The sequence below is a fragment of the Oncorhynchus nerka genome, linkage group LG4 (genome assembly GCF_034236695.1).
Source record: "Oncorhynchus nerka isolate Pitt River linkage group LG4, Oner_Uvic_2.0, whole genome shotgun sequence".
Taxonomy (NCBI): Eukaryota; Metazoa; Chordata; class Actinopteri; order Salmoniformes; family Salmonidae; genus Oncorhynchus; species Oncorhynchus nerka.
In genome coordinates, this window is record NC_088399.1 from 64,104,504 (window position 1) to 64,130,704 (window position 26,201).

Genomic DNA, 26,201 nt, shown 5'->3' on the forward strand with positions numbered 1-26,201 from the left:
AACCACAACAAGGATTAAGGATGTCATCTAGAAGACTCTCAGCTATAGCAAGTACACATTGCTTTGGGGTTGCCATCTGTGTGTGTACACATTGCTTTGGGGTTGCCATCTGTGTGGGTCCTTTAGTAATGAAACATCTTATAACTGATCATGTAATTGAAGTTCTGCCATTGGTCCAATTGAAGTGCATTTTATTACTTGTAGGAGAAAACAAACACATCCATATGAACAAAGAAGCAGTGTTGAGAGTACCCACCGCAAATAATGGTTGTACTTCAATTTTATTGTTTGAAAAACCAATACCAAGTAAAAAATAAATTACTTCCTTGATTGAAATGTGTTCTGATGAGAGACACTACAGTGGCCTGTTCCACATAGTTAGTCTCTGGAGCTCTGCAAGGTGAATAGACCACAGGCCTAACAACTCATCACAATACTGTAGGCTGAACGTTCCTGTTCTGGAGACCATATTCCGAGACACTTGCAATAACAATAAACATACATTAAAAAAAGAAATATATTTTTCACATATTTAACTCATAATCTTGTTATATTACATGTTTAGCACCTTCTCAAACACCCTTTAAAGACATACATGTATCGTAAAAATACAAAGAGCAAAATGTTTTGTACTGTAACACTGCAATGGGGGTATTAGTTGGGCTATATGGCTGGTAGCTTGAATGACCCTGTCAAGATATGAAAGCATATATTTATGTTGATATGTTGTTTCCCATGGGTGGGTAAAAATAGCATTATAAATTGATATGGAATAATTATATGTGAAACAAACACACATGCAAATATTACATTATGGGACATTTCATCAAAATAAATAATAATAGTCAAGTTTTGAACAGCTGGAGAATAACTGGTCATATTGAGTCTATTTATAATGTTAGTTGGATAGTTATCAATATAGGTAGTTGTATTCACTACAAATATCACCAAGTAGTATATCGTTAATATTATATTATATTTTCAAAATGTTCAAATAGTACTTGCTATCCACTCTTGCGTAATATCCTAGCAATAAAAGCTACAATTGAACAAAAATATTACTACTAAACTATACTATATTATACTATAATATACACTAGACTATAATATACTACACTACACTATAGGCCTATGTTCTTCCAGTATTTACTAAGCTCATAAACAAGCACTTGAAGTAAACCGTGACCAGGAAATTGATCATTTGCATGAAATTAGATGAATGAAGCACAGAGGTGGTAGGCTGAAAACGAAAAGAAAATAACAATACAATTGTATCTCTTGAAGTAACCGATTAACACACACAAAAATCTGACCACGCTACAACCAACAGTACAGATACCATATCTACACCACCAACCACAACACTTCCAGAAAGAAGAGGAGAAGATGGTCCCTCCCACTCTCTCCTCCAACCTCCTCCACCCTTCCTCTCCCTTATGTCCCTTTGACATTGACATCAGGCACTTAATGATAGTCCTTAGAACCCCCTTTGGATATTTATCCCTTTAACTGAACAGTCCCAACTCCTCAGTCGTGTGTCCCCGACCTCCTCAAGGCTCTCCTTAGCCTGCTCTCTCTCATGGGACCAACCATTTTCCTCTCCTCCGGCCCCTCTTCCTCTTTCTTCTTCTCCTCCTCCTCCTCCTCCTCTTCAGCCAGGCTCCTGGAGGAGCGGTGGATCCCGGGGGACCTCAGCACCTCGTCGCCCTGAGTCAGGGCTGGGTCCTCGGGCTCGACTGGTCGGGGCGCTGGGTAGTTGGGCTGATAGTACTCGGAGGGGTAGCCCCCTGCGTCGTACCTATAGGGGTCCTCCTCCCCCACCTCGTCATAGTTCTGGTAGACGTTGGGGGGCAATTGGACTAAGGGAAGATTGTGGTGGTCAGATGGGTCACCACCGTTGCCACCCTCTTTAGCCACCGCGGACACCCCCAAAGCGTGCATTTGTTTGTTTGTTTTTGATTGGGTTAGCGGGACAGGAAGGAGGAAGAGACACACATGAGGAACAGTGTTAGCGACGACATCAAAGCGGCCAGAAGAGCTAAAGAGGGGTATGGATGAGCTACACTGACAGGGACAGGAGGTCTAAAGTGAATCTCTAATTAAATGTATGTGACAGCTCAACTGAGTAATGCATCAAATGACAATCAGTATTCAACTATTGGCTCCTTATAGAATATAAAAACTGTACACATTCGCTGCAGAAACATAGAGAAGCCTTGGATAAAATACAGTTGAAGTCGGAAGTTTATATACACTTAGGTTGGTGTCATTAACACTCATTTTTCAACCTCTCCACAAATTTCTTGTTAACAAACTATAGTTTTGGCAAGTCGGTTTACTTTGTGCATGACACAAGTCATTTTTCCAACAATTGTTTACAGACAGATTATTTCACTGTATCACAATTCCAGTGGGTCAGAAGTTTACATACACTAAGTTGAATGTTCCTTTAAACAGCTTGGAAAATTCCAGAAAATGATTTTATGGCTTTAGAAGCTTCTGATAGGCTAATTGACATAATTTGAGTCAATTGGAGGTGTACCTGTGGATGTATTTCAAGGCCTACCTTCAAACTCAGTGCAATTTTCAAAAGCCTGAAGGTACCATGTTCATCTATACAAACAATAGTACGCAAGTATAAACACCATGGGACCACGCAGCTGTCATACCACTCCGGAAGGAGACGCGTTCTGTCTCCTAGAGATGAACGTACATTGGGGCTAAAAGTGCAAATCAATCCCAGAACAATAGCAAAGGATCTTGTGAAGATGGTGGAGGAAACAGGTACAAAAGTATCTATATCCACAGTAAAATGAGTCCTATATCAAATAGATGGCATCATGAGGCAGGAAAATTATGTGGATATATTGAAGCTACATCTCAAGTGTAACGATCGTCGTATGAAGGAGTGGACCAAAACGCAGTGTGATAAGTATTCATGATAAATGTAATACTCAAAACACTCAAATAAAATAACAAAGAAGGAAAACAGAAACAGTCCTGTCAGGCGCAGACACTAAACAGAAAACAACTACCCACAAAACCCAAACGAAAAAGGACAACTTATATACAGTATGATCCCCAATCAGATACAACGATAGACAGCTACCTCTGATTGGGAACCACTCCAACATAGAAATAAAGAAACTAGAATTCCCACCCTAGTCACACCCTGGCCTAACCAAAATAGAGAATAAAAACCTATCCTATAGAAAATTTGTGGGCAGAACTGAAAAAACGAGTGCGAGCAAGGAGGCCTACAAACCTGACTCAGTTACACCAGCTCTGTCAGGAGGAATGGGCCAAAATTCACCCAACTTATTGTGGGAAGCTTGTCTACCCGAAATGTTTGACCCAAGTTAAACAATTTAAAAGGCATTCCTACCAAATACTAATTGAGTGCATGTAAACTTCTGTCCCACTGGAAGGTGATGAAAAAAAATAAAAGCTGAAATAAATAATTCTCTATAGTATTATTCTGACATTTCACATTCTTAAAATAAAGTGGTGATCCTAACTGACCTAAGACAGGGAATTTTTACTAGGATTAAATGTCAGGAATTGTGAAAAACTGAGTTTAAATGTATTTGGCTAAGGTGTATATAAACTTCCAACTTCAACTGTATATATTAGTTTATATGGGGTGAGCTAAAAAAACATGCATTTATGGCTAAATTAGTTTTTGTGTCGGGCAGAATGTGTTTCTACAAATAGAGGGACAGCCTTATAGGAAACAAGGCAGTAGTCATTGCTGACAGTGATATAGCGAGGGAGTAGGGCCAAGGGACAAGCCTATCTACCCTAACATCTCCACTACAACCCTTTTGAACGCTGCTCACTACCCATACTGTTGGACTTGAGTAGGAGAAAGTAGCGAGAGAGAGAGAGGGATGACAGAAGCAGAGAGAGAGGGAGACACACACACATACCACAGGTCAGACAGATGAGACAAAATCATAAAGTCACCATGCTGGTATTACTCACACTGTGGAGTGCATGGAGAACACCGCAGGCCTTTTGAGCCATACAGTGTGCTCACCGTAATGCCTTTTCCTCAGAGAAAATGGCCCGATAGAGAAAGACATCATTGATGGGTGTCCATGCACACATGCATTTACAGTTCGGGCGCTATAGATTGTATCCACACTCACAATAACCATGTGTATTAGATGACAAACTATTGTTGAATAAATCATGATCACATGACTGTAAAGATGCAGAATTGTCTTTTTGAAACAATGTAGCCAAACTTGATGCAATAGTGTGGTCTGTTCATGCAAATACTGAAACATGACTTATCGTGATAAGACTTTGAGAGTTGATAGATACTTTGTTGGAATAACTATATTGCACATGTCACAAGCATTCACAGATATCTATCTGTAGGGTCTATATACGTTTAAACAAGCAGGCTTGTTTACATTCAATTCCACAAGCTAAGATACTGGGATACTGAGATGGCAACATTTAAAAAAATATTCTCAGGTACCATTATATGAATTCAGCACATTGTAACTCATTGTTTCCAAGCTGAATTCTGCATCTTGGTTACATTTTGTATTTCAAGGCTTAAATGGCAACAGGAACTAATGGATTCATAAATAAGCCATATGCTCACGGCCATCTTACTGTAAACCATCAGATAATAGAATGGGCTCATTATTTTCCTGAGCTGTCGTAAACAGAGAATAAAGAGCTCCCACTCATTTATTTTAATGAGGTTTGGTCCTGAGGTTAATCAAGTGGGTCTCAATACATTAGAATTCAAAGTCTATTATGCATAAAGTAAATCAGAAAACAAATGCCAATTGCTTAAATATATCTCAGTATGGGCAACCAAACTAAACTTGGTTAACTGGTAAGTTAGTCATACTATAGTGTAGGCAATTCTGAGAACTTCCTTTTCAAGATAAGTCAGATAGGTCATGTTGTCTTAGCTTCACCTTGAAATACAGTGTGGATAAGGGTGTGATTCGGGTCAACCCCCTGGCGGATTTAACCCAATGAGACCTCTTTGCTCAGGTCTCCCTTTCAAAGAGCTTTAATTGGATTAAATGAGTTGATGATTGATTGACAGGGTATGATACAATAGGTCAGATACACAGACATGGAAACCCATTCTCAGAGAGTGCATTCTCAGGTAAAGGTTATCTATACAACAAGCTGATGGCAACGCCAATGGAGTTCACTATGGCTAAACAATTAGATCTAACGTATTGGACTTTGATATTCTAAAAATCTCATGCTGCCTTGTGGTGTTTTGGTGTGTTTACAGTGGTAGGGGAGGATGAGGGTCATAATTACCTCCTACGTTGTAGCCCACGCAAGAGTTCTGGTCACAGTATCCAGGAGGTCCAGCCGACCCCACTGGTCCAGGGATACCCGGCCGCCCAGGAGTTCCAGGGTTCCCCGGCCGACCAGACGGACCCTGGCTACCTGTCCGCCCCTGACCCGTTGGTCCTGGAGGAGAATGGAAAAGGAGTGATGAGAGGGCGGAGAAATGTGGGGAGTGTGTTTTGATACAACAAATACATTTTCAATGAACAATTAAGGTTTTAACATTGAGCTAAATTCCGAAGTTAAATCATTATATGAAACGTTATGGCAAACCAATAAAACATGATGGCAATATTATTGTCTTCATTGTGACTAAGAACACTGCGTATTGAGGTAGAATTCATGAAGTTAAAGGGATTGTTCACCCAAATGACAAAATTACGCATTGGTTTCCTTACCCTGTAAGCAGTCTATGAAGAAGTTATGACAGCAATCCATGTTTTGGTTTAGTTTCCCTGGCACTGGTTCCACATGCTAACGTTTTAGCATTTGTGGCGCAAATCCCATTATTGTAAAGCTCAACCGTCACTTATAGATGTTTTGAACATAATGTGTGAAAAATGCTACTATTCAATTCATGGGACCAATGTATTGAATTCAATTTATGCCCAAAAACAATAAAACATTACCATGTGGAAACAGTGCCAAGGAAACTAAATCAAAGCATGAATTGCTGTCATACCTTATCCATAGACTTCTTACAGGGTAAGGAAACGAATACGTCAACATGTAATTTGGGTGAACTATCTAGTAGTGTGCTTTGAAATAGAAAACTAGCTAGAGTCCATAATTAGGCCACTGATTGGCCAAACATCTCTCCACAAAAGGAAGAAAATCAGCATATTTATCATTACCCAGCAGTCAGTATAAGCTTTTGTGCCTTTTCATCAGACCCAAAATGCTATTATCACTGAGCTGTCTCCATCAGGAAATGCAAAGGCTATGAATGTCCTTTTTCAAATATCCTTGGAGGCACTGATCTCGCGCATGCCAGACACCTACATGTTCTCCCAGTAGCGCTCCAAGTTCTCTCATGTAGACCAACCTGGCAACCACTCCAGGAGTTCAATCAACACTCTGCGTCAGCTAGACTACAATCAATAAAGGAGTCAAAAGCTATGCCCCCTAATCATGTTTAATTAAACCAGTAGGGGCAGCTTAATGAAAAACAACAAAACAACAAACAAAAGTAAATTAAATCCAACTTGGGCTATCCTCTTCGTGTCATATTCTCCCCTTGAATCAAGAGGGAGACGCTTAATCAAAAAACAGATCGGATGACTTCCCATTTTCTAATCCACCCCCTTAACAGATGTTGATTTCCTCTGCAGATGTTCGGTGGCAAAGGAAGTCCCTGGAGAAAAATTGAAGTTGGAAATGTGCATTTTTTCGTTTTTGGGGTGTTTTTCACCAGGCATTGTTTTGGTTACCTGGGGGTCCTACGGGGCCTCTGGGACCCTGGACTCCTACACCTGGGCTTCCCTTGTCACCCTTCTCTCCTGACAAACCTGGACAAACAGAGACAGAGGGGACACACACTTTGACAAAATTCAGAGAAGTGGGCATGCTTGTCTCCTTTCCATATTATATCACCTTCAGCACTACACATGTCATGTCCAATAATGTAGATCTAGCCTAATATGTAATCATCTTTCTGATTCTATTAGTGATGTTTTCTTACATTACCTGCCGGTATCATTTACTGTAATATCTTCTCTCACAAGCTTATGGCACAGGCTACATGACTATATCTTTGCTCGATAGCTTGAGTTAAATCTGAGTCTCCTCTATTCAGTACCTCTGGCTCCTGGTTGTCCATTCTCTCCGTTGGACCCGGGGAACCCTGGTCTGCCCGCGGGCCCCTGCTCTCCCTGTGGTCCTTGGCCGCCCTGCCGCCCGGGCTCTCCTGGGGGTCCAGGAATGGTGCGGACCGAAACGGGTGCACTGGGGATGTGGTTGAGGATGGAGCTGTAGCGAGCCATGTGACCTGTGGGACAGACGTCAGACTGAGGTCAGTGGCGCATGAATGGATGCCAATGGCAAAATACATTTACACCATCACAGACAACACTCCTTTTTTCAAACCGTACACCCCTTCTATAGAATACAATTACACAAGACCTGTGCAAACTCACATCAATACACACAAACCCGCACAGGAAGAGGGTCAGCTGAAGGATAAAAAAATACTCACTCTGTATCAGCTGCTCACAGACCTGCCGGGCGATTGCTTGGACCGATGCCTGGGATTGCAGGTCACCCTGGAGGCAAAAACACATGGTGACACCAAGACTATGGCTACAGATAACACTGTGTGTTTGATGTGTCCAACCTGTTTCATCGATCCCACAGGTGACATTTCCTCCACCATTACTTGGGTAGAAAGCCTGCCAGTTGTGATTTTGGCATCAACTCTTTCGATTGGAAAACATGGCTGTTGTTGACAGGCATAGATGTTGCTTTTTGAGCCTTGTATAGAAACCTTATTACCCATTCGCTGTTCGCTGTTATGGGCGAAACCAATCCATAAAGTACTTAACACTAGAACGATAGCTCTTTAAAAATACAACTGCTGTAAAGTAGAAAATCATTTCTACAGCTCAGTAACACAGCTCTAAAGCTTTAGCTTATAAAGTATGCATGAATAGGTCTTCTACAAAATGTGTTCTGGGTGCAGTACACCGTGTGATATTGCTCTTCAGAAAACTTGTTGTAATGGTAATTGTATACTGTCAGGCTGTCAGAGAACACCTACTGTATACCGCCTAGCTGAGGAGCAGCAATTACTTGAAAGGAGGGCATTATTTATCTTGAACATTGATGTTAAGCATCGAACACATACTTCACAGAATTACACTACATGACCAAAAGTATGTGGACACCTGCTTGTTGTACATCGCATTCCAAAATCTTGGGTATTAATATGGAGTTGGTCCCCCCTTTGCTGCTATAACAGCCTCTACTCTTCTGGGAAGGCTTTCCACTAGATGTTGGAACATTGTTGCGGGGACTTGCTTCCATTCAGCCAGAAGAGCATTAGTGAGGTCGGGCACTGATGTTGTGCATTTTGGCCTGGCTCGCAGTCGGAATTCCATTTCAATCAAATGTATTTATAAAGCCCTTTTTACATCAGACGATGTCACAAAGTGCTATACAGAAACCCAGCCTAAAACCCAAACAGCAAGCAATGCAGATGTAGAAGCACAGTGACCAGGAAAAACTCCCTAGAAAGGAAGGAACCTAGGAAGAAACCTAGAGAGGAACTCGGCTCTGAGGAGTGGCCAGTCCTCTTCTAGCTGTGCCGGGTTGAGATTAAAACAGTACATGGCCAAGATGTTCAAACGTTCATATATAATAATCACAGTGGTTGTAGAGGTGCAACAGGTAAGAACCTCAGGAGTAAATGTCAGTTCATAGCCGAGCATTCAGTTTCATCCCAAAGGTGTTCGATGGGGTAGAGGTCAGGGCTCTGTGCAAGCCAGTCAAGTTCTTCCACACCGATCTCGACAAACTATTTCTATATGGAGCTCACTTTGTGCACAGGGGCATTGTCATGCTGAAACAGGAACTGTTGCCACAAAGTTGGAAGCACAGAATGTTGTCTAGAATGCTGTAGCGTTAAGATTTCCCTTCACTGGAACAAGGGGCCTAGCCTGAACCATGAAAAACAGTCCCAGACCATTATTCCTCCACCAAACTTTACAGTCGGCACTATGCATTCGGGCAGGTACCAGATTTGACTGTTGGACTGCCAGATGGTGAAGCGTGATTCATCACTCCAGAGAACGCATTTCCACTGCTCCAGAGTCCAATGGCCACGGGCTTTACACCACTCCAGTCGACGCTTGGCATTGCACATGGTGACCTTAGGCTAGCTGAATCCACTAATTTGAAGGGGTGTCCACATACATTTGTATATATAGTACACTGTATATTATATAGAACAAGATAAGTATCATAAGATATCTCAATTCAATTGAATTTAATAAATGCTCTACTGGCATGAATGGGTGGTTGCCACTGTTGCCAAAGCAATGTATATGAAGTATTACATCAATTACCAATATGTTTGTTATCTCTATGACTTACTCTTTCTCCCTTCTCTCCTTTGTTTCCGGCGGAACCCTGCAACAGAACAAGAGGCAGAATGACAATGGACAGAAAACAATGAAGTACATTTACTGTACACATTTTTTGAGTTGTCCATTTTCTTTGCCATCTTTTTCTTTTCAAGAACTTGCATCAAGAAGTAGACATTTACCCCAGAGAAGTAAAAGCAATTTGGAAAGGTTAACAGAATTACAACAGACATTGAAAGCAGGTATGACAGGTATGAAGAACTCTTTTTAGGAAAAAGCACTGCACAATGAACAGACGCTACCTTCAGTAAGCTAGAAGCTACCTTAAGCAAGCTAGCGTCATTATTTGAACCCTGCCATAACCATTTATCTGCAAAGGTCATATAATGACAAATAATAACTATGCAGTACCAGTAATTACATCGTAATTACATAGTAGGCAAGAGTATGTAATTACTGCTAACCTTGTCTGGCTCTCAGCCAGAGAATGTTAGCATTTTGACGTCTGGGGGCACACCAATTAAAAAGTACCTTGATCTTTGGTTGGACGATAAGGTGTCCTACAAAGTTCACGTGAGGATTGTGATTGTGAGGATGTTTAAACTCAAATTGGGTTCTTATTCTTGTAACAAGGCTTTGCTTCCCATTTGAGGCCAGAAAGAAGCTTGTTCAAGCCACTTTTCTTTCTGTAATTGATTATGGTGACATATTGTATATGCATGCAGCCTGTTCTGTGTTAAAGAGACTGGACTCTGTTTATCATGCATCTTTGCGTTATGTTACAAATGCCAAGTCACTCACCCACCAGTGCACCTTATATCAAATGCAGGGCAAGACCTCACTTTACATACGCAGACAGCTACATTTGTATTTCTTCATCTACAAAGCCCTTCTGGGTAGCCTGCTCTCCTTCCCCATCACCACCAGCAGTTCCCAGACGCGGTCTACTAGATGGTTGCTGCTAAAAGTCCCCAGGGCCATTGCCGAGTTAAGCAAGACTGCCATTCCGATTGTGCACCTGAGGCATGGAAGTCTGCAAAATATGCTTCACCTAGATATACTAGTGCCCCTTAGTGGGTTTAAAACTCTGGCCCAAAACTCTGTTGAGGAGTGTAAATGTTTCCTCCAGGTCGGATGAGCACCTAATGATGTGTTGTTTGTATTGGTATGTTTAAATGTTGAATTGACTGCTGCTGCTTTCTTGGCCAGGTCTCCCCTTGCAAAAGAGACAATGTGTCTCAATGGGTTTCTTCCTGGTTAAATAAAAGGTGAAAAAAATCATATATATATATATATATATATATATATATATAAATACGTTAGTGCCTTGCAAGCCACCAATGTAGCTTAAAATGCATATTGCATATTGTCATGACATTTTAAGGCAATATGTTAAAGGTTAACTTAAACTGCCACAAACATATTCTGTTCCATAGTCATGATAGTGTTAGGTTAACCTCTGATTTTCTAACGAAAAGAGAGGCCATTGAGTGACACAAAAGTATGTTTTTCTGGCAACAATGTTGAAATGGACAACGAAAAAATAAACTTAACAGCCGAAATAAAGGAAACACCAACATAAACCGTTGGGAAACCACGAGCGGGTAGAATAAACAGGATGCATAGATTGTACAAGCATAGATTCTACATGTGTCTGGAATAGGGGTGCGGGTCAGCTGTTTGTTCACCCGCACCCGCCCGCAATTGTTAATAACCCATTCGCAAACCGCACATTGGGGCGGCAGGTAACCTAGTAGTTAAAGCGGTTGGGCCAGTAACCGAAAGGTCGCTAGATCGAATCACCGAGCTGACAAGGTAAAAATCTGTCGTTCTGCCCCTGAACAAGGCAGTTAACCCACTGTTCCTAGACTGTCATTGTAAATAAGAATTTGTTCTTAACTGACTTGCCTAGTTAAATAAAGGTACAAAAAAAAGTGTGACCCACTCAACCCTAACCCAAATATAGAATATGCGCTACAGTCAATGATGACACAATGATTATTATTATTTTTTTTACAGTGGGTGCATTTTTTGTTGTTGTTGCCTGATTTAGATACAGTTGAAGTCGGAAGTTTACATACACCTTAGCCAAATACATTTAAACTCAATTCCTGACATTTAATGCTAGTAAAAATTCCCTGTCTTAGGTCAGTTAGGATCACCACTTTATTCTACGAATGTGAAATATCAGAATAATAGTAGAGAGAATGATTTATTTCAGCTTTTATTTCTTTCATCACATTCCCAGTGGGTCAGAGGTTAACATACACTCAATTAGTATTTGGTAGCATTGCCTTGAAATTGTTAATTAACTTGGGTCAAATGCTTCAGGTAGCCTTCCACAAGCTTCCCACAATAAGTTGGGTGAATTTTGGCCCATTCCTCCTGACAGAGCTGGTGCAACTAAGTCAGATTTGCAGGCCTCATTTCTCACACACGCCTTTTCAGTTCTGCCCACAAATTTTCTATAGGATTGAGGTCAGGGCTTTGTGATGGCCACTCCAATACCTTGACTTTGTTGTCCTTAAGCCATTTTGCCACAACTTTGGAAGTATGCTTGGGGTCATTGTCCATTTGGAAGACCCATTTGCAACCAAGCTTGAACTTCCTGACTGATGTCTTGATATGTTGCCTCAATATATCCACATCATTTTCCTCCCTCATGAGGCCATCTATTTTGTGAGGTGCACCAGTCCCTCCTGCAGCAAAGCACCCCCACAACATGATGCTGCCACCCCCGTGCTTCATGTTTGGGATGGTGTTCTTCGGCTTGCAAGCCTCCCCCCTTTTCCTCCAAACATAACAATGGTTATTATGGCCAAACAGTTCTATTTTTGTTTCATCAGACCAGAGGACAGTTCTCCAAAAAGTACGATCTTTGTCCCCATGTGCAGTTGCAAACTATAGTCTGGCTTTTTTATGGCAGTTTTGGAGCAGTGGCTTCTTCCTTGCTGAGCGGCCTTTCAGGTTATGTCGATATAGGACTCGTTTTACTGTGGAAATAGATACTTTTGTACCTGTTTCCTCCAGCATCTTCACACTTTCCTTTGCTGTTGTTCTGGGATTGATTTGCACTTTTCGCACCAAAGTAAGTTCATCTCTAGGAAACAGAATGCGTCTCCTTCCTGAGCGGTATGACGGCTGCGTGGTCCCATGGTGTTTATACTCGCATACTATTTTTTGTACAGATGAATGTGGTACCTTCAGGCGTTTGGAAATTGCTCCCAAGGATGAACCAGACTTGTGGAGGTCTACAATTTTTTTTCTGAGGTCTTGGCCGATTTCTTTAGATTTTCCCATGATGTCAAGCAAAGAGGCACCGAGTTTGAAGGTATGCCTTGAAATACATCCACAGGTACACCTCCAATTGACACAAACTATGTCAATTAGCCTATCAGAAGCTTTTAAAGCCATGACATCATTTTCTGGAATTTCCCAAGTTGTTTAAAGGCTTGGGAAATTTCCCAAGAAGACTAATTAAACCCATGCTCAACAGAATAATGTAGTAGATCGATAGAATGAATGCTTCAATCTAGTTGACATCGGTAAAGTTCTCTCTGTCATCTTTCGCGGAGCAAAGACTGGGGAGAAAATACAATGACGCAAAAATAAAAAACAGGAAAAAAATTCTGTGCAAAATATGATTTTTTTGTGGTGGCTATTTGACACATGTGCAGTTAAACCCTAAAGCTTAGGCTTGTGCACTAATACCAGATAGTATAAATAATGAAAGAAAAACCTCAATGTAGCCTGTATAAATTGCACAATAATTCTACATTTATGGATTTGTTAAGGTGTTGTTTCTCTTTATTCAACCTGCCCGCCACCCACCTGCCGTTCAGCCACACAATATTTAATGACCCTAAACATGTCCGCCCCGTCGATATAACCGCGGGGACTGCGGGTTATGAGTCAACATGTGCATTACTAGTCTGGAACTCTTGTGGAGATCTGGGGACTGACTCACACATACACACACACACCCCAAATACATGAGCCACAGTTGAGGCTGCTGAGGGGAGAATGGCTCATAATAATGTCTGGAATGGAGCAAATGGCATCAAACACAAGGAAATCATGTTTTTGATGGATTTGATACCAATCCACCTATTCCGATCCAGCCATTACCATAAGCCCGTTCTCCCCAATTAAGGTGCCACCAACCTCCTGTGATGACCCTAAGCATAATGGATGATAATTGCTTAATTAACTCATGAACCACGCCTGTGTGGAAGCACCTGCTATCAATATACTTTGTATCCCTCATTAACTCAAGTGTTTCCTTGATTTTGGCAGTTACCTGAATATACAACGTCACATCAATGTTAAAGTAACATTAAGAAAACATTAACTAGCTTCAATTACAGGTAGAAAATGGTGTGGACAATGTTCTCAAAGACGTTCAGGGACAATGCTCCTGTTGTGTCCTGAGACGTCAAGACATCCACTATTTGAATCCCCTACATTTAAAACAATCTCCTGAAGACTCCTTGGCTTCCGGCATCTCTGTCTATCACATCTCTGTCCACCAGACCAGACAGACAACAGACGTGTCGATCCCAAATAGCAAGCAGGCACACACAATCCTGTTTGCATTTCAGCATCACACACAGATAGCTTTAGAATGAAGTTGGTGGACTTTGAGTGTCTATTAGTTTACCAAAGTCCTTTTTCAAGCCTGGCGAACATAAAATACAGTACATCTTTGACATACCTTCTCCTTACAATGTTATATTTTCTAGATGTAGAACTAGATGTATATATAGTTCCTTAAATGATTTCTCTGTCTCCGAATATCCCCTTTGAACTGTTATCCTTTCTCCCAGGTCTTTATACATACATAGAAATACGACATATTCCTGACCATGTGACCTGCCCTAGAATAATGCCTGGCGCTTGTTATAGTTTGTAACTTTTATTGGTCAAGTCAGGCAGTCAGGAACAACTCTAGGTCCTAATTATGATATATATACTGTACTGTAGGACTATGGACAATATATTCATATATGACTTTGCTGTCTCCCAAAACCTACCTCCCAAATACTACTACACACAACGGGCAAAACCGTTTGAAATGACATCATGCTGACGTATCTGGTTGTAATGATGTAATTTCATCATTTCTGCTTGCTGGGTATTTCCCTAGCTAGAGGGTCAGCTCCTTAAGTAGTAACATGCATGGACATAGAGAGGTCAGATGACTCACAGGAGGTCCTTGGTCTCCCAGTGACCCTTGAGGTCCACTTGACCCTGGTGAGCCGGGAGCTCCTGGAGTGCCCTGTAGGTGAAGGAAGAGAAAAACACAAACAAACAAATTGTCACCTCACTGATTAAGCAATCACTCAAAGTTCCAATTTGTAACTTTCGTTTACCCAGTGGTAACTTGAGGTACTACAAAAACATTTGGCCAAGAAACAAAAGAAAAAACTGTTACATTTGTCAAGAAGCACAAACAAGTAACCTACAGGGACAATACTGTTGACCAGAAAGTATTGTAAGTTGCAGATCACATTTTACAATTCAAAGCTACAGGATGAATGTATTTTATAATTCAATTCAATCAAGTTCATTCATCAGTCCCTGATGCTCCATCCACACACAATCTGACTTACCATAGTCCCTGGAGGACCTGTTCGCCCCTGGGGTCCATCTTTACCAGGCAGTCCCTATGGAAAGGGGTTACATGTACAAATACATACCTATGAGACTGTGCTGTTACGCCAGCTCCTATACCATGACTTTATATTCACATAAAATCTATTCCTTTGGATTAAACAGACAAACAAGACCTTACCCGTGTTCCTGTTTGTCCCTCTCGACCTGGTGACCCAGGAGACCCAGGAATGCCCTGCAACCGTAGAGAGAGAGAGCATGTGAAAACAGAAAGGCCTGTTAAGGGTGTCAGCATGAATACATTTGTATTGACGGACTCAGTTGGTTGGACCATTATCCTAACTCATTACAGATAATTAATGTTGTGAGACCTGAGCTGTTTGTAATACACAGTCTCTTGCATGACCTTCACAGCTGTCAAAGCCAAATTCCCTCACTCAGACACAACGGGTACTGAATGCCAATGGCATGACTCAAAGCCTATTACAAACAAAAACACACATCTCCCAACCTCTACAGTTATTGACAGGATCCAACTTAATTGGCTGAGTTCAGAGATTGATTATAATGAAAGTTCATGGCATCTTAGACATGAATCATTACAACAGAGGGGAAATAGCGATTGTTTTTCTGTAAAAATGTCTTGTTACGGTCCAGGCAGGCGCTGCCCATAACCACAGATCTAGGATCAGATTGCCCTATCCGCTAATGCTCAGATTTACCATCAATTGGATGGGAAGACAGCTGACCCGTTATTATTGGTTAAGACCAACTTCTACCTTCTCCTTTTGCTACCTGTGCAAATCCGACATAACATAAACCAAAGGGGAGCAGTAGCCCTTCACACAAAACTCTCTCACCAGAACTCAGAATGACTTGTTCCTATTAACAGCTACATTACAGAGATAGAAATTAAATATATTCAAAGATCTCCCTTTGGTGCAATGGTGTCATTTGAATGTCATTTGAAGACTGAATGCCATTTTGTGATGAGGGAAAGTGTGTCTGAAAGGGCAGGAAGTGAATGGTGGTCTTTACCTGTATTCCTGGAGCGCCAGCTGCACCCTTCTCACCTCTCTCTCCTGGACCACCCTGAAGTGTGAAAAAACAACAATAGATATCAACAGCAAATATCAAGCTTATTTGGAGGCTATTTCATAAGTTGGGGTCGTCACTATCTGCGTTCGAATTACAAATGCCATTTGTTTCACAAGCTCTTACAGTAGCTGTACCTTAATAACCCTGAACTTGTTATGGCTGCAGGGGCAGTATTGAATAGCTTGGATGAAAGGTGCCCAGAGCAAACGGCCTGCTCCTCAGACTCAGTTGCTAATATATGCATATTATTATTAGTATTGGATAGAAAACACTCTGAAGTTTCTAAAACTGTTTGAATGATGTCTGTGAGTATAACAGAACTCATATGGCAGGCAAAAACCTGCAAAGAAATCCAAACAGGAAGTGAGAAATCTGAGGTTGGTATATTTTCAACCCAGGCCCTATTGAATTCACATTGGGATATGAATGAAGTTGCACTTCCTAGGGCTTCCACTAGATGTCAACAGTCTTTAGAAACTTGAATGAGGCTTTGTTGTGGGACTGAATAAGAGCTGAATGAGTCAGCTTATTGGCAGAGAGACATTTCCTGGTCACGCGCATTCCACATGATATCGACTTGCGTTCTGTTGCTTCTGTAGACACAAAGGAATTCTCCGGTTGGAACTTTATTGAAGATTTATGATAAAAACATCCTAATGATAGATTCTATACTTAGTTTGAAATGTTTCTTCGACCTGTAATATAACTTTTTGAAGTTTTTGTCTGAAGTTTTTGTCCAAACACACAAGTGTTTGGATATGTGTACCAACGCTAACAAAGTAGATACTTGGACATAAATAACGAACATTATCGAACAAATCAAGCATTTATTGTGGAACTGCGATTCCTGGGAGTGCATTCTGATAAAGATCATCAAAGGTAAGGGAATATTTATTATGTAATTTTATCTCTATTTGTGCTTTTTGTGACTCCTCTCTTTGGCTGGAAAAATGGCTGGGTTTTTCTGTGGCTTGGTGGTGACCTAACATAATCGTTTGTGGTGCTTTCGCCGTAAAGCCTATTTGAAATCGGACACTGTGGTGGGATTAACAACAAAATAACCTATAAAACGACATAAGATAGATGTATGTTTGAGCAATTGTAATTATGAGATTTCTGTTGTTTTGAATTTGGCGCCCTGCACTTTCACTGGCTGTTGTCATATCCTCCCGTTAACAGGATTTCACCCCTAAGATTAATAACCCTTAAGGACCCTTACTGTCACCATAATCCTGAATTAACAACAAACAGATCATGTCATCGATATAGAATGTGTGTATGTTATACCATAGAGAAAAATTTACCATGTGTTGAAGCAAAATTAATTTATTACATTCTAATGTTTTTGTGGGTGAAAAATGGTTGTTACAGTCACTGGTAATCTTCCGCAGCTGACCAGTAACCTCTTCATACACCCTACAAAGGAGTGATTTGTTACTCGTTCCTTATCTCTAAAAGCCATCCAGGTTGAATTATTTGCCTGTCTGTTTAGGCTCTAAAGATCGGATCATTCCCCTATCTTAGACACATCGGCTGTGAGAACCGGTTAGAACCTGGTTTTGTTTGTTTGAACGTTTAAAGGGAGTATAGATAATGACCCTTAGCTCTTTTGTAAGCTTGCCTCTTTTTGAGGGTTAAGCAGCTCTTTGTGTAGGTGGAGTATATAAAGACTGAATGACTTGTAAATAATCAAGATCCTCTCCGGGTTCATCCTGAGAGTGCGATCTTCCTTGCAATTACTTGAATAAACTTCTTATTGCTGATAAAGGAGTTCTCCTGATTCCTTGAACAAGTTTTTCTCAACACATAGGTTGGCTTAAACATTGCCTTAGTACAGTTAAGTCCATTAGATTACGATACATCCTTCCTCCTTTATGGCTTATGTTCAACATCAGTCCTTGAGAGAGAGAAAGAATCGACCTCTGAGTATTACAACAGCTTTTACAAGGTGGACTTTATAGCAGGCCTAGGTGAATCTGGTACTGTTGCTGTGTTATGTATGTCGGGAAACTAGACTCCTCTAATATGTGCAGTATTAGATGGTGTGTGTGAGCGTGTGTATGCGCATGTGTATGTGTGTGTCTTACCGGGGGGCCCATGATGGTGCGGCCGCTGGGGCCCTGGGGGCCAGGAGGCCCCTGCAGCCCAGGAGTGCCAGCGTCCCCAACTGGACCTATCGGGCCCTGTCATAGAGACAGAAGAACACATTGATCAAATAGATTAGAATATAGTTAACAAAGAGATAAAGTGATCTATTTTTAATACAGATCTAGTTAAATCCCCTATTTTCTACAGCCATTACCTCTATGTAGTATGAAAGTACAATTTTAAACAACAGCAAAATACCAATTTGTGAATGTTGAACTGCTAGCTGGTAATATAGTACTATAAACATGTTTTAATGACATATAAGACCATAACACCGGAACTGCAATCTAAGGCTTTCAAAAATTGACGACATGAATATCAATAGTGTGCTGTGCGAGGTTTCGTGGAGGGCGAGCAATATGTTCATAAATCTTTTATTCCATACAACTGTCTTCATCCTTTATACATTATCTGACCCAGCTCTTGGCGGCTGAGGGGGCTTTAGGCTAACTCTGTGATTTAACTGCAAATCAGAGCGCCGTGAGGCCACTCTCTGTCAGTCTTGTCGTGAGCCAACCAGTCGCAGGCCATTGACTTTCATGGGGGCACGCTGCGTCTCCGACGAATATAAAATTCATGAGAGTAGGAAGACAGCATGGGCGCACTGCGAGGACGCCTGCATTACAAAGACCTTCCCATGCTGTAATAACACACCATTCAACCACCAGTGCAATTTCAATTTTCTGGGACTTTCAAGACCCATGCAATCCCGAGTCAAATAGCGTGTGAGAGAATGAGATATGAATAAAAGATTAGAACTTTGCAGGGGGCATTTTCAGAGAGAGTGGGTTTTCAGCCAAGCATCGTATAAGGGATCTTTTATGGAAGAGAGGTATCCATCAATGTGGGTATGTGTCTGTCCACCCACTCAGTGCTTGTGGAATTCTAACATATCGTGGTTTCAGTTTTACAAGCTGCATTGACTTTCATTGGGTTTTTATTTACATGAGTGTGTGTGTGTGTACTGTACCACAGCTCCTGGTTCTCCACGGTCCCCTCTCCCTCCTCTGATCCCAGGACCTCCCTGTTGATAACATACAAACACACACCCTCTGTCACACACCATCAACATACTGTACGTATCACAGACATTAAAGACCCACTCTTTCAACACATCCTAAGCACGCTATCACACGCCGGGCCAGGTGTATGTACTGTAGCTATGTATATATCCCTCTCCATCTCCAAATGTCTGTTCATCTGGCACTGAATGCAATGAATGAGTTCCTAGCTCAACAACAGCTTTAAGTAACAAATGATGGTGATGAAGGAGAGACGAAGGGTCCTCACAGGGGGTCCAGTGGGGCCGGGGGGGCCTTTGCTGTCCTGTGTGCAGGTGCAGGCCCGGGGCATGGCAGGACAGTCCTCCTCCTTCCTCTGAGAGATGAGAGAAACACCACAATAACATGACTATGCTACTGTGCGAACAAATGACAATACATGGAACACAAGATGACAATGAGCTAATGATTACGATAATGACCAAAGCATAATGATGGAAAAAAAGAGGATAACGACCACAAGACACAAAATGACATGATCCTACAACATGCAACTACACATTACAACAAAGGTTAGGGTCATTCCATGTCAGTCAGTAGATGAGATCAGTAGTGAGGCTTGAACTCACCAGACCAGGAAGCTCACAGCACTTGTCTCGGCTGGCCCAGGACGTGCTGCAGACGATGTCAAACGACTGCAGTTGAAACTGAGGACAAAAAGAACAACAAACACAGACATCTTTTTTATAGTGAACAAAAATGTAAACGCAACATGTAAAGAAAGTGTTGTAAAGCTTTGTGCACAAATTTGTTTTACATCCCTGTTAGTCAGCATTTCTCCTGTGCCAAGAAAATCCATCCACCTGACAGGTGTGGCATATCAAGAAGCTGATTAAATTCTCATGATCATTACACAGGTGCACCTTGTGCTGGGGACAATAAAAGGCCACTTGTCACACAACACAATGCCACAGATGTCTTATGTTTTATTTTAATTTTATTTTTGAATTTTTTACCAATTTTTCTCCCCAATTTCGTGGTATCCAATTGTTGTAGTAGCTACTATCTTGTCTCATCGCTACAACTCCCGTACGGGCTCGGGAGAGACGAAGGTTGAAAGTCATGCGATACACAACCCAACCAAGCCGCACTGCTTCTTAACACAGTGCGCATCCAACCCGGAAGCCAGCCGCACCAATGCGCCGGAGGAAACACCGTGCACCTGGCCACCTTGGCTAGCGTACACTGCGCCCAGCCCGCCACAGGAGTCGCTGGTGCGCGATGAGACAAGGACACCCCTACCGACCAAGCCCTCCCTAACCCGGGCGACGCTAGGCCAATTGTGCGTCGCCCCACGGACCTCCCGGTCGCGGCCGGTTACGACAGAGCCTGGGCGCGAACCCAGGGACTCTGATGGCACAGCTGGCGCTGCAGTACAGCGCCCTTAACCACTGCGCCACCGATGAGGCCCCCGATGTCTTATGTTTTGAGGGAGCGTGCAATTGGCATGCTGACTGCAGGAATGTTCACCAGAGCTGTTTCCAGAGAATTTAATGTTAATTTCTCTACCATAAGCCACCTCCAACATCATTTTAGAGAACACAATTCCATTTTATCAATGGCAATTTGAATGCACAGAGATACTGTGACGAGATCCTGAGTCCCATTGTCGTGCCATTCATCTGCCGCCATCACCTCATGTTTCACAATGATAATACATGGCCCCATGTCACAAGGATCTGTACACAACTCCTGGAAGCTTAAAATGTCCCAGTTCTTCCATGGCCTGCATACTTACCAGAAATGTCACCCATTGAGCGCGTTTGGGATGCTCTGGATAGATGTGTACGACAGTGCTTTCCAGTTCCCGGCAATCTCCAGCAACTTCGCACAGCCATTGAAGATGAGTGGGACAACATTCCACTGGCCACAATCAACAGCCTGACCAACTCTATGCAAAGACACGTATGGAGCTGCATGAGGCAAATGGTGGTCACACCAGATACTGACTGGTTTCCTGATCCACACCCCTACCTTTATTTAAAGATATCTGTGAACAACAGATGCATATCTGTATTCCCAGTCATGTGAAATCCATAGATTAGGGCCTAATGAATTGATTTAAATTGACTGATTTCCTTATATGAACTGTAACTCAGTAAAATCTTAGAAATTGTTGGATGTTGCGTTTAGATTATATACAGGTTGTGCTACTTTACTACTAGTCTCTTGATAAAACCAGCAGCAAGCTGCAGAACTCCTAAATAAGGCCTGAGCGAAAGTATGATAACTCTTCAGTATTACACATAGCTAATAGACTCGTTGCACAGCTCTTATTGAGGAGGAAGAATCAATAATTGGTCTCTCCAAACAGATTGCTCTGTTTTCTCCTCCTCTGCAGAAAGGGGTCCATTTGAAAAAAAGGTGTGAAAAGTTTTTGTCAAAGGAAGAAAATTATCAAGCCTATCAGAGAGTACATCTCACTGCTTTTCCTGTATGAGGATATCTGGGCTATTTATGGAACTGGGCGATTGGATATGAAAGTTCAGTTAGTAGTGTCTCTGTTGTTTCTATGACTTGTTTATATTTAGTGGCAAATGGACCTTGAAGTGCTGATGTGATTATACTTCACTCAAACCCTCTGTCTTAATGTTGTTTTAGGAATTCATAACCTAGGCCGTAGATAGTTTATCCACCAGTGTATTGGTTACTGTATGACACTAAACATCTTACTGTACTGTAAGGCACGTTAGAATTCAGCCCGGCTACACATGTAAAATAAGGTGAATCAAGAGGTTAAAAATGCATAGAAATCCAATTACGGAATGTTGACATGGATATTGAACAGGATGTCCTTAGAACTACAGTATATTCTAGTAATTCTATGTCAAAACAGCTGTGTCTGACTATAGGGCTTACCGGTGCAGAGTTGTCCTTCTTCCCCCGGGAGCGCACCATTCGTCCCAGCACCTCCAGGCCATCTGTGGTGATGTTGCCCGCCGCGTTGATGGCCTTCTCCCCAACCAGCTTACAGTCGATGACAGCCTTGGCGTTGGTCTTGCTAATAGCCAGGTGCAGCTACAGGGAAGTTAAAGAACCAGACCTAGGTTAAAATCCTATTTGAAATCTTTCAAATACGTTGAGCGTTTGCCAAAGCCTGCCTGGAGTGCCAGTTTGGCAGGGTTTACACTTTTGTGGCTATTCTATTGGTTCCATTGCGCCAGGCAAGGTCAATCCTAAACACAGCTAAATTATCCTAAATGATTTAAAATAGTATTTGAACCCCGGTCTGTTTGGAAAACAGACGCAGTGGGATTGAAACATCTTATGTGTGAGTAATAAATCACTGGGCAGCATTACAGAGTTGCGGGCGGACATACTTTTTTTCCCAATAGTCCAGAACGCAGACAGTGGTTCAAAGAGACAGAGGCTGTAAAATAAGGTCTGCTCTGAGAATTGCACCAGTCACTCGAAACGAGAGAGTCGGTTTTGAAGTCGGGTGATTTAAGACGTTTTTGTGACAAATAAAATATTTGCTTTTTTTTAATACCCTTGACACATCAAGCTTCTACTGTATGCTTCGTGGAAATGGGATGTCTCATGGGGAAATATATGGGGGAATTTCAAGACATTAGCAAAATCACATTTGGTGATTAGGCCTGGCTCGCAGTCGACATTCCAATTCATCCCAAATGTGTTCGATGAGGTTGAGGTCAGGGCTCTGTGCAGCAATATTCCCTAAAAAAAATAGAGCAAATTTCAGGTCGGCTGAGCACGAACCTGAATGTTGTAAAAAATTCTGTGCAACTTCCAGCGTGCATTTACTGTGAACACTGAGGCTGTACCCTCTTTAAGTTACAGTTTAAACAGTGGCCAAGTAGGCTACTGTGGCTATTGTATTATAGTATAGGCCTACCAGATAGGCATACTATCAAAAACAATGGAAAAAATGCATCCCATAACATTTTAACATGGAAATAGCTGTTTAATCATTCAGCCTACAGTAGCAGCTAATGTGTGGTGTTCAATGTAGGCCTACATTCCATGAGACTTTTGAAAAAAAAAAAAAACCATGTAGGGTTTGACATTAACCTGTTTAGCCACCTGTCCTTCAGACAAGGAGGTGACTGAACATTTTGTTGTGTTGTTTGATGCAAGAAACCACTTTACAAAATAAAATCCTTTATTATTCCCATACCATTACTACAGAGAATCAGACAAATTATGCTACCCTCTGCCTATTGGCTACTTAGCTTATTCAAGCCTGTCTCAAAATACAACACTGCCCCTTTAAGACAAAAAAAAGCTCTTTACCTCAATTTTTAAAATGTACACCTTTTGTGCCCTTGTAGAAAGCAATCACTCCCCTATTGCTGACTACAAATGATCTGAAACTGGGCAATTAACTCACTAACTAGTAAAGGATATGAACAAAATGTGCACATGTGGCTACATGCAGCTCTTGCTTTGATCTCAAAACAAGCGCATCTACTCACGGATCCATATATGGCAATGGTCTACTGCAGGTCTGATTGGCTATGCCGCACTGGTCTGTGTAGAGTATGGTCTGGGTCATGCACAATAGAATCCTACTCCGATGCCTACAACAACATCTCTTGTATAGTTTGTTTTGTTTCGGTGTGTTGCATTGCAAGTGGCTTATATTGCATTGATTTGATCACAATTGCCACAGTAAAGGGAAATGTTGATAGTGTTAACTAACAGGGAAAAGTCTAGAAAGTTGAGTGAAGTTACATTTTGTGCTTCTCTCCGTGGGCTGATATTTACTCTGCGCGGCCGTCTGCGGCAGTCTCGGGGGTACTGCACGCCTGCGCGCAGTTTAGAGGGAATATTGCTGTGCAGTCAAGTTCTTACACACCAACCTCGAAAAACCATTTCTTTATGGACCTCGCTTTGTGCATAGGGGAATTGTCATACTAAACAGGAAAGGGCCTTCCCCAAACTGTTGCCACAAAGTTGGAAGCACAGAATCAGCTAGAATGTCATTGTATGCTGTAGCACTAACATTTCTCTTCACTGGAACTAAGGGGCCTAGCCTGAACAATGAAAAACAGACCCAGACCATCATTATTCCTCCTCCACCAAACTTTACAGTTGGCACTATGCATTCGGGCCGGTAGCATTCTCCTGGCATCCGCCAAACCTAGATTCGTCTGTCAGACTCCCAGATGGTGAAGTGTGATTCCTCACTCCAGAGAACGCGTTTCCACTGCTCCAGAGTCTAATGGCCGCGAGCTTTACACCACTCCAGCCGATGCCTGGCATTGCGCATGGTGATCATCACAATAACAGCACTTACAGTTGACCGGGCAACTCTGGTAGGGCAGAAATTTGAAGAACTGACTTGTTGGAAAGGTGGCATCCTACAACGGCACCAGGTTGAAAGTCACTGAGCTCTTCAGTACGGGCCATTTTATTGTCAATGTTTGTCTATGGAGATTGCATGGCAGTGTGCTCAATTTGATACACCTGTCAGCAACAGGTGTGGATGAAATAGCCGAATCCACAAATTTGAAGGGGTGTCCACTTACTTTTGGCAATGTAGTGTATCTATTCTACCTGAATATCAAATGTAAATGTGTGTCTTTATGAAACATCACTTTCAGCTTTGTTGAAATTGGTGCATTACTATGCTAAAGCTCTGATAATGATGGAACTGTAGCATTTCCTTTGCATTTACACCTTTGTTCCTACAAAAACAGATTCCTGATTAATCATTCGAATTAGACAACTTGAATCAGCAAAGTATCTGGCCATCAATCAGGTCTTCTTGAGAGGTAATCTAAAATGTTACCACATTATCACCAAAGTGCTGACAAGATGACACATGATAATACTTATGGATTGGCAGGGCAAAGAATTGCAGTAATCACTAGTGATAATTTGCTGAGGAAAAAGGCAACAGTGGTTAATTGAATACAGGCCATAGTCACTTTCAGTCATATCAAATCCCCCCTCCCTACATAGTTTAGTTTGTTTGGAAGAGGCTATGATTCAATTATGAGTATATTATTCTGGCAATATTGGAGTGCCAGCTTCATTCCACAAGGTTTGCATTTTAAAAGAACAAAATGAATTTCACCAGATAGCAGGTGAAATATGAAGGGGATTCCTTGTGAATATCATAATGGCACCGTATTACCCACAGTATATGTTACTGCTACAGCCACACACTGTGAACTGGTCCCGTGTGGCTCAGTTGGTAGAGCACGGCACTTGCAACGCCAAAGGTTGTGGGTTATAGTCGCATTGAATAAAAGCGTCTGTTAAATTACATATAGTACTATTATTGTGCAGCAAAAAAAGTTGAAGCAATTTGAACAGTCATAACATAAGTGATTTACAAACTGCTCCAAAAAAGGTCTGTGTTTGTTTCAGGTCCTATATCTCACTCATGGATGATAAAGTTAGTTATCTGTAGACGGAGGATGATTATGACATTGGCAAGTGGGTGACCTGAATACACTATCAGATAGCTGTGCCAGTGAAGAGATAAAGCACATCCTCATTCATTTTAGCAGCAGGCCATGGATGTGGGCAAAGGTATTGTAAGCTCCACTGACAGCCAGACAAGAGTGACTTAACATCACTCAACAAGCTGGCTTATAGCCAGGAAGCAGGACATTCTCTGAGGTGTTAGGGTGATGTTGTAGCATTTAGTGTTTGCACTGAGGAAGTGAGACAACAAGGAGTGCTTTTGAACTCTGACCTTGTGGAAACTGCCGTAGAAGAGCTTCTTGATTTCAGGTCCCTCGAAGGTCACAGTCTGAAACTGTCCTTTGTAGTCGTGGTTGAAGAAGGTGAGGGTTTTGCCACCGTCTAGAGTTGGAAAGAGAACCATTTGACAGTATACAGTACAACTCGAATATAGTGAGGAATGTTCTCGTTTCAAATAGAGGAGGCA

The 26,201-nt window shown here is 41.8% G+C and overlaps 1 protein-coding gene across 4 annotated transcripts in view; it reads right to left on the reverse strand.

Moving 5' to 3' along the window:
* Positions 1-237: 237 nt before the first annotated feature.
* col14a1b (collagen, type XIV, alpha 1b) overlaps positions 238-26,201 on the reverse strand; it is an 83,970-nt gene continuing 58,006 nt past the window's right edge. For 2 of the 4 annotated variants that reach the window (XM_029658237.2, XM_029658240.2), the window contains 16 exons: positions 26,007-26,116; positions 22,196-22,354; positions 19,906-19,983; positions 19,566-19,652; positions 19,246-19,299; positions 18,215-18,310; positions 16,068-16,121; positions 15,211-15,264; positions 15,029-15,082; positions 14,623-14,694; positions 9,427-9,462; positions 7,532-7,598; positions 7,136-7,324; positions 6,768-6,845; positions 5,305-5,460; positions 238-1,907 (listed from right to left, as the gene is read on the reverse strand). In XM_029658237.2, the coding sequence (XP_029514097.2) occupies positions 1,528-1,907; positions 5,305-5,460; positions 6,768-6,845; positions 7,136-7,324; positions 7,532-7,598; positions 9,427-9,462; positions 14,623-14,694; positions 15,029-15,082; positions 15,211-15,264; positions 16,068-16,121; positions 18,215-18,310; positions 19,246-19,299; positions 19,566-19,652; positions 19,906-19,983; positions 22,196-22,354; positions 26,007-26,116 (1,724 nt within the window). In that variant the 3' untranslated portion in view covers positions 238-1,527. Of the gene's footprint in view, positions 1,908-1,936; positions 3,856-5,304; positions 5,461-6,767; positions 6,846-7,135; positions 7,325-7,531; positions 7,599-9,426; positions 9,463-14,622; positions 14,695-15,028; positions 15,083-15,210; positions 15,265-16,067; positions 16,122-18,214; positions 18,311-19,245; positions 19,300-19,565; positions 19,653-19,905; positions 19,984-22,195; positions 22,355-26,006; positions 26,117-26,201 lie in introns of those variants that run through there. The other 2 variants (XM_029658238.2, XM_029658239.2) reach the window with 2 other exon arrangements.